This window comes from Diadema antillarum, unplaced genomic scaffold, assembly GCF_040938485.1.
Source record: "Diadema antillarum isolate AM-2024a unplaced genomic scaffold, OU_Dant_1.0 seq00001794_RagTag, whole genome shotgun sequence".
In the NCBI taxonomy this organism is placed as follows: domain Eukaryota; kingdom Metazoa; phylum Echinodermata; class Echinoidea; order Diadematoida; family Diadematidae; genus Diadema; species Diadema antillarum.
In genome coordinates, this window is record NW_027272472.1 from 715986 (window position 1) to 725638 (window position 9653).

Consider the following 9653-nt stretch of genomic DNA (forward strand, 5'->3'; position numbering starts at 1 on the left):
TGCTGGTAGCCACTTCCAATACTTCCCAGAGGAGATTTTCGTACCCCAGTGTGATATTAGCTCTTTGTGATTGATGCTGGTTTGGACAAAACTGGGCTTTTACGATCCCTTGATAGGTTGGAGTGTCAACTGTTCTGTTGGTTTTGGACAAACACCAGTAGACACGTTTTAGTCTCAGTAGCTCAAACAATATTTGAGCCTTTTGTGTCTTTTTGTGGAGTGGCAGAGGCGAGACAGATTCAGTCAGTGCGTTAAAACTGTTGCAAAATGCAGCTATTCGGCAGGATTTCACTGGTGTAGTAGATTGAAATCGAACTCAGAACGTTGGAGTTTACTGCTCACAACTCCTGTGTCCTCACACCAGGCATGGGAAAGTGTATATATGTTTTCTTCTCCTTTTGCCATTTTTCTCCACCTCTTTCTATCATTCCTGTACCTGTCACCTTCATTACCACCACTATCATTTCATTTCTCTTTCATCACTCTACTTTCTTCCATCTCACGTTATCTCTTCCTCCTCCTGTTTCTCCTCTCTTTTCTCATCTCCAGTTTTTAGGCTTGTCTCTTTACTACTCCTCTTTCTACACCTTGTCATCTTTTGTCTTATGTCTCCATTTTTCTTTCTATACATGTACCTCTATTCTCTCTCCTCCCCCTCCCTCTACCCCTCCCACCTGTCTACCACACCCCTTACCTGTCTTTCATCTCATCTCATTTCTCCTTTCACCTGCTGCTCTCTCTTTCTCTCTCTATTCTTCTCTTCATTTTCCTCTCCATCTCTCCTCTCCATTTTCCTCCTTTTTTTTCTACACCTCTTGTGGAATACCTATATGTTTCCAACACCTGTAAAAGGGGCGGCGAATCTAGAAATTCCATAAAGGGGAGGCACCTTTACAAAATTAAATGGGGGCGCACGCACCCCCCTCCCATTTTTTTCTTTTTATTTCTCTTGTTTTACGAGAAAATAAAGAGGGGGCACGTGCCCGGTGCACCTCCCTCTGGACCCGCCACTGTGTAACACACTTTAGGTCGATACCCTTTTCAAATTTCCTACCCCATAGTCCTTCATCTCTGTCCTCCCATTCTAATTTTCTGTTTTTCATTCCTCATCCCATGCTTCGTTCACGGGATCTCTCCTCATTTCTTTTTGTTTTACAATCTTAATTCTCTTCTTTCCCTTGTTTATTTTGTCTCTATGATCTTGTGTTCCCTCCTTATCTTATTGTAGCAAAATCAATCTCCTTGAATCCATTAAACTTCAACTGACAAACATAATCTAGGTTATGTAATAATTGCTGATACCAGTAAGATATAAAGCTGAGTCACTGTTCATACACCTCTAGTGATTTCATTTATCTGTCACAATCACAGATGTTTTGGTTCTTACTCACTCCTACCAAGCAGATTATATACTAGCATCTATCTTATATTGATAACTTCTATGCAGTGTGCTGTATGGTGTAGTCTGAGTTCACATGTCTATGCTGGTTTCATCATAGAATCAAACCAATGTGTGACAAATGAAATTGCAACCTGTATAAGTCATTATGATGCCAATTGGTATACCAGAGTGACTCATCATTAAGCAAGCACATGTTAGTGATACACTGTACTTGGGCTTTTGGTTGTGTTCCAGGTGCACTTGGGTCCAAGCACTGTATATTGTGCCCAGTCTTTCATGGGTCCCCAGCTATTGAGGTCATGTAATGAAATGCCTCTTGTGGCATTCCCAATTCCATATATTCCTTTATAAAGTATGTAGGACAGTGTCATCTTGATTGCTTTACACAGATGTTGTTCCACCTATTGCCTTGTCTAGCTGCCTTTGTACTATTGGATCTGGCAACCCCCCCCCCTTCCCCCCCCCCCCCCCCCCAAAAAAAAAAAAGCCTGTAGGTCTGGGCCTGGACAACTTGTGTCATTGTGCGGGAATTATCTGTGTTGTAGTCTTTGAGTGCGTATCAATGATTATGATTATAAATATTGAGTGCATAAAGAGATCCATTGTGTGATACATTGTATGTTGTAGGAGCCTACTATAAAACATGCACTGATGCATGTGACCATGACTAGATTGTATTGACGAGCAACATAAAAGTGAAAGTGATAAAAAAGAAAGCTTCCAAAGATCATTGCCTTCTAAAAATAGACCAGTTTGTGGAATGAGGTTTCACTTAGTAACTATATATTTTTATTTACTAATACCACAATTTCTATTTCTGTAAGAATATTCTAGGCAAGTAGGCAAGAACTTTTGCATGCATTTTAAATTTGCAAATCTTGGCTCTTGTGAAATTCATGAAATTGAAATGCATATAAACATTCCATATTCCCTTTCCAATTCCTGTAACAAGGTGCATGTAATGGGGGGGGGGGGTATGGTATGTCAAAACCAAATATAGACGTCTCATTTGCATTGTACACAGCTTTATGAGGAAGATTTTTAGCGCACTATTTTGCAAATTAGCTGGCTATTCTGCAAATAAGTCCAAGATTTCTTTGGCTTATTTTCCGATCGGAATAGCGCACTATTTCGGTCTTTATTGCAAAATTAGCGTGCTATTTTCTGATCGGGCTAATTCTTTGGATCAGAAATAGCGGGCTATTCTTCAAGCTCGAGCTGATGAAGACCCACCTTCCTTGTTATATCATGAGCTGTTAAGAGATGAGCTGAGGCAGGTGTAGAGAGATTGATATGTCCCAGTCTAGTGGCTTGATGTTTGCAACCAAATGGAATGATGAGACCAAGTGATGAGAGAGAGTTCTCTTCTCCTTCATCCATCGCTGAGACGGTGGAATCTTCGGAATATGTGCATCTGTCGTCCCTCGATACTGGCATTTGTGTGTGTGTTGTGTGTGTGTGTGTGTGTGTTTGTCGTCTGCTATCTTCTTTTCTTTAAAGTTCCTGTTTACCTTTGGGAGAGTGATTTAAACAATGTTCAAGATATCACATTTGATGCATATGTGTAGGTCTGTTGTATCACAAAACACCATACCAGATAAGATTTTCACAATAAAGCTTAAAATATAAGGAGATACATAGTATCTGCATTTTTCTCATTAAACCATAACTGTAGACGGTTTAGTCTGGAAACATTTGTATTATGACTATTGTTCACATTTTGTGTATTTCAAAATACTTAACATCGATTATATGGATTCAAATTTTTACAGTGGTTGTTCCTATCCCTAACTCACATTTTAGAATTATTTTAAAGTGCTAATGTTGGATTTTTGTTTCATCTGCAAATGGTAACTTATGCCTTTAAGGGAAGTATCATTAAAATTCCACACTGTATAGAGAAGAGAAAAAAAAAAGACCCAGTATCAGTCAACTATGTTCTTGCCATCATTGGTATGTGGAAGACATTCAAACAATAAACAACATTTACTGTAAGTAGTTGTCTTGCCCTATCCCTACCACTGTTATTACAGCAACAAAATTGTGAATCAATTGTTATCAAAGAGCATGTTCTTCCTTTGCTTATTGTCATTACTGAAAGAAATGAAATAAAATGAAAAATGATTTATAAAATGAGTAGGAAATTAAAAAGCTTGCCACAAGCTAGTACAGATTTCTACTTTAACTGTGACTACAGTTTATGCATGATATTAACATGAAGTAAATTCTAAAGCACTGTGTATTTAACAGAGTCTCTGTCTATGCATGCTTTTGTAATGTACATGATTATTACCTCTGCCAAGGGAGGAGGTTATGTTTTCATTACCGTTTGTTTGTTTGTCCGCGTGCAAAATAAGTCCAAAACTTGTGAACGGATTTGGATGAAACTTGCAGGAAAGGTTGAGAATGACAAAAGGAACAGATGATTAAATTATTGTAGTGATTTGAACATTTTTTTCATGGATTTTTGAAGGATTTCCAATATCTTGGCAGGTAGGGTCAGTGATCTTGGGAGTTCAAGCTGCGCATTTTTGAGGTTTTCATACGCTTATTAAAGTGCGTGCACCAGTTTCTGCAAGGACAAGGCGCGCGGCGCAGCGGAGGATATGATGACATACAAAGATTTTTTTTTATAATTCAGGCGATTTTCATCATGCACATATGCAATTTACTGATCTCTCTGGATGAACAAGATCATTGGTGGAAAGCAGCTGCTTGGCGGAGGTCTGCACTCTCAGAGTGCTTCTCTAGTTGATTTTGTGTTTAGTTATCATTATTACTACAACTGCTGCTACTACTAGTACAACTACTACAATTATCATCATCATTGTCATCATCATTTTTATCAGTGTTAAAGGGATCATATAGTTTTGGTTGAGACCTAATTTCAGGTTTCTAACATTTTTTGGTGAGATAATGAGAAACCTTTTATGAAATATGAAAGAACATGTAATTCTATGAGGAATTCAACATTTATTTGATGAAAATTGGTTTTGAAATGGCTGAGATATCCAAAAAAGAGCGAATCTAATAAAGTGTGGGACCCACACTTAATTACGATTGCTTTGTTTTACTTTGTTTTTGGATGTTTCAGTCATTCCAAACCCGATTTTCATCAAATAAACTTTGAATTCCTCTTAAAATGGTATTCTCTGTACTATATCATAAGTGTTTTCGTGGTATCTCGCAAAAAGTTAAAAGCCCAATTCTCATCTCCACCAATACTGTACCATCCCTTTAAAATGATTTTTGCCAATCTCCTCTCTCCATGCCCTCTGTAGATATGACATTGATGGAGACAACCACATAAACATGATGGAACTAAAGAACATGATGGAGAAACTTGGGGCACCACAGACCCACTTAGGACTGAAAGCTATGATGAAGGACGCTGATGAGGACCTGGATAACATGATCAACTTCAGAGAGGTGAGTAACCATGGCAACGAGAGATCGAACATTCTGGAGAGGGATAAGTACATGGATATACTGATAGGATGGGCAGTTTGATTTCACAAAACTATGTACTCATAACTCATCATCAGTGTGATTAACATTACAAGCCATCCAAATATTTAAATGTGGATTGGGTGAAAGCAGTTTATAGTAGAACACATTGATCAGCAAAGTTGAGGAAAATCAGACAATCTGTTGAAAAGTACTTTAAAAAATGTTTCAGTTCTCCAATGGCTGGGTTAGGAGACTACTATAATGATAATAATAATGATAATGATAATGGCAATGATGATGATAATGATGCAATATTGATATTAATATTGATAACGGTATAAAGGAAGTCAAACTACCTTTGCCTGAGCTGCAAAGCTGTGTAAGTTTAACATGGAGCAGGCATACTAGGCACAAATTTGCTTTAACCATGCAGTTTGGCAATGAGAAGATCTTACACTTAACATGTTGATAAGGAGCTGATTTTGCTACAACATGCATTTCTCATAGACTCCTGCTGAAGTATATTTGGGACAAGTCTTCAACAGGTTAAAAGATTTTCCCTGAAGTACCATTAAGAAAATATATCCTCCATTAATACAAAGTGACAACAAACAAGATGTTACATTTTCACCAGCTCCAATGTTACATAAAGCCTTGGGTCCCCAACACTTGGTTAATTAAATTTTTACTGTTACTGTCAACAGAAAAGTCTGTTATATTATCAGTAGGCAGGTCAGTTTTAATCTTAAAGCCTGAACCAATGTCAGGTTGAAGAAAGCCATTAGAATCCCACAGGCTCAGCTTTACGGCGGTTACCATGGCAATGACATTTGTGAAAATTCATGTCATCATCGGGTAGCTTACACTGGATGACTGGACTCCAGGAGAGATGTGTGCCGCTTGGCAGGGATGGAGGAATCTTTGGAATGATTTAGTCAGTGTTCTTCTGGAATGATTTAATCAATGTTCTTGTGTAATGATTTTAATCAATGTATAAATTCTGTAAGATATTCCATGTTGTATGCTGATAGTCCTGACGAAGTTTGTATAAAAGTCTGTAAGATATTCCATGTTGTATGCTGATAGTCTTGACAATTGGAACTTTAAGTTGTGCCATATCTTCTAGAAACTCTGAGCACTCTGCGTATCCATGTCAGGTTGTCAATTCTTGTTCATTTAAGTTTATTATACTCTTTTTCAATATACTGGCCCAACGTGCAATCTTGCTCATCCGAATGTAAGGGGGGAAAAGCAAAATCAAAAAAGATTTATAAAAAGCAAAAACTTGCTCCAAGGTTCGTAGGGAAACCTTGGTACAATAAGATGAAAGTGAACTATGATGCAGATATCTTTTTACCTGAGGATTCTTTGTTCAAGAATGATTTTCACAGATTCCCCAAATGTTGGCTAGTCACAGTTAAGCTAGTTAGCTAATGTTTCTGATCAAGTTATCTGTTCCATTTCTTTCCATTATGCCCGGGCAGTTCCTGCTAATATTCCGCAAGGCGGAGACCGGTGAGCTAGAACAGGACAGTGGCCTGAGCCAGCTAGCACAGCTTAGTGAGATCAACGTAGATGAGGAAGGCGTCGGGGGAGCCAAGAACTTCTTCGAAGCAAAGGTTTCCGTGCTCTTATTTACTTTATTTTTTCAAAAAATCAGCTTGTTCTTTTAGTCATGATGTGTCTTTCATACCTAGATGTAGTCTTTAAAGGGATTGTATAGTTTTAGTTGAGACCTAACTTTCTAACATTTTTGGTGAGATAATGAGAGAGTTCTTTTGAAATGTGAAAGAGCATCTAATTCCAAGAGGAATTCAACATTTATTTGATGAAAATTGGTTTTGGAATGGCTGAGATATCCAAAATTTTATTTTTGCGTACAGATATTTTTGCGAATGAAGAAGTCATGCTTATTTTCACGAGATGTTGTTTTCGCAACTTGATGCCGACGCAAACATAAATGCCATATCATCCAAGTGCAGCGAGGCATTTTCATGTGCTGTTAAATTCGCGATCCAACTGTGATTTGTGAAAATATAACCCTCACAAAAATAACAGCTTTAAAAGTAAAAGGTGGGACCCACCTTTTATTATGATTACTTTGTTTTACTCTGTTTTTGGATGTCTTGGCCATTCCCAAACCTATTTTCATCAATATATTTTGATTTCCTCTTAGAATGGTATGCTTTGTACTGTTTCAGAAGTGGTTTCTTAGTATCTCGCAAAAAGTTAAAAGCCCTATTTTTATCTCCACCAATACTATACCATCCCTTTAATCCAAAGTTTTGACAGGCGGAAAAGAATGTGTTGTTGTATAGGACACTGCACAAGTTTAAAATCCATCATGGATCAGCATTCTTCACTAAGATTCAAGCTTGAAATAACCACTTGTCAAATTGAATAGGAAACACTGTATCTAATATACACAGTCTACATTGTATTCAGACAGTAGAAGTTTCTACCATTCTTAACCCGTTGAGGATGGGCTGATTTTGCTTCAACACACGTTTCCCATAGACACCTGCCCGAGTATACTTGGGACTCGTCTTCAACGGGTTAAGGGCATCACAAAATTGTTCAGATTTCTTATAATCAAAAAGAGTCCTCTTTACCAAGTTCATGTAGTCCATTTGTCTTTTGATTATTTTTCTATGGCTGTAATTGACTCCAACCCTCTGTCTCTTTCGTCATACAATTTTCTCCTGGTTTTATTATTTTTTCTCTTTTTTTTTAAATTCATTTAATACTCATTAATTAATTGTGTGTGTGTGTGTTTTTTTCATTTCATCAAACCAGGAATTTGTCAGTATTTTTTCTTCACTGTATCCATCTGATCATAATCTACCCACATCTACCTATCTCTCTCTCACCATCATTTGTTCTCTTTATCTCTCTCAATCCACCTGTTGTCTGACATTATTCCTCTCCTCATTTCTTGCCCAGATCCAGCAACAAACCCAGGAGAATAAGTTCATGCAGGAGATCCTTGATGAGCAGGAGCAGAAGAAACGGGAGGCAGAGGAAGCCAAGATCAGGAGACAACAATTTAAAGAAAAGGCTGCTGTCTTCAAACAGTGACGACCAACGAGGTGTCTGGGCTCGTAACTCGTTCAGAGCAGAGCAGCGAACAACGCTGTCCTGCCTAGGAGAGAAAGGAAGAGAGAAAGAGAAGAGAGAGAGAGAGAGGGAGAGAGGAAGAGAGAGAGGATGAGATGGTGTGAGATTTTGGTTCCTTGGTCAGTTGGCACACCTCATTTACTACCAAATACAGACATGCCAAGTTCAACCTTCCGCCAGTAATAGTATGACTGTGAAAACAGTTCTGTGACCACATTCTTTTATCTTCCACGGGTGGTCGCAAATATAAAGATTGCACCAGTTATGTGTGATGACAATCGCAAGCTGTATTTACTACTCCGATATCACAAATGTCACTTGCAATATAAAAGTAAAATCTCAAATTTTGTAGTCAAAGTTTCGGCAAATCTTGAACAGATGCATCATTTGATTCCAAGTCAAAATACATCTTGAATCCCTGAGGAAGTGACTCGATATAATCCTTTGAAGCTTTCAAAGAAAGTCAGATTGAATTTCAAAGTGGTAATTGATTGATTTAGTGCAAGCAATCAAAATGACCACAGCAAATCATTGATTATAAATATTAATGAATTAACAATCGCTTACAAAGTATGGCTGCTGCCTCAAATAGACAAAAACCTTGAGCATAGGTCTCAAGACGAAGAAATAGGTTTAATGTAACAAAAGGGAGCCAAGTTGATTTTGTATGTTTCTGCTTTGTATGGTTTTGAAAGTGTCATATTTTCTAACTATCTCATACACATGAATAACTGTTTGTGAAAGTTTTTGAGACAAGATCATGCAGAATTACAAATTGATTGAACTTTAATAATCGAGTTGACTAGTGCATAAATGATATGAGTAAGGTGTTTGATTTCACTCTACCATTCCTTGCAAGGTATAATTCTCTGTTACAGTTTGGAGAACTTGAAATACATGTAGCTTGATAGATTGACAAATTTAAAAAAAATAAAAAAAGCAATATCAAAATCTGATGGGTATTGCTTACAGCCTTGAAAAAGTTATTTGCAAGAAAACTCTGGGGCCAAATGTAAACTTTTCTATCCCTGCTGAACCTGTACATCTGTAGCTGCCACAGTTCTGGTAGATAATTCCCAGTGACGGTGTGACCAATGCTGCTTTGTAGCAGGTAAGAAAAGTTAATGATAGAAGTGTTGACACTTGTTATGGTTGTACAAATTTGTTGAAAATCAGTAGAAAAAAAGAAGAAGAAAACTTGCTATGTGTAAATTTACTATACTGCTTGGTAGTAAATGTATAGGAAATGAGATATAGATATGTAGTTAATAGATACACTTTTATATACACCTGTGAAGTGAATACTCAACATGTGCAGTTTAGGGAGAGTAATACATTTCCTTTTTTTTTTCACAAAAATTTACTGATAGTAAACAAAGAATATGTATGTGTCATTCATTACATTTCTTTCTATTGATAAAGTTGGAGTTCAATATACTTTTTTATATACAGATATGTATATGTGTATCATACAAATATGCACATATGCCAGTTTTTATACTTTTTTGAAAATATTTTTCCAGTTCCTAAACAACCAATTTATGTTTATTTTTAAATTGTTTTGTTGACTATTTATATCAATTATATTCACATTATCAACAATTTTATGTGATGTGTAGTCATGTCATCATTGTTGATTTTAGATGCATATACAATTGTACATGTATCACAATTTGTGTCATGA

General features: G+C 37.0%; 1 protein-coding gene across 1 annotated transcript in view; it reads left to right on the forward strand.

Moving 5' to 3' along the window:
• LOC139712359 (EF-hand domain-containing protein D2-like) overlaps positions 1 to 9418 on the forward strand; it is a 33807-nt gene extending 24389 nt beyond the window's left edge. Inside the window, exons 2-4 of the mRNA XM_071624188.1 lie at positions 4684 to 4831; positions 6337 to 6471; positions 7796 to 9418. Of these exons, the coding sequence (XP_071480289.1) occupies positions 4684 to 4831; positions 6337 to 6471; positions 7796 to 7930 (418 nt within the window). The 3' untranslated portion in view covers positions 7931 to 9418. The remainder of the gene's footprint in view (positions 1 to 4683; positions 4832 to 6336; positions 6472 to 7795) is intronic.
• The last annotated feature ends 235 nt before the right edge of the window (positions 9419 to 9653 follow it).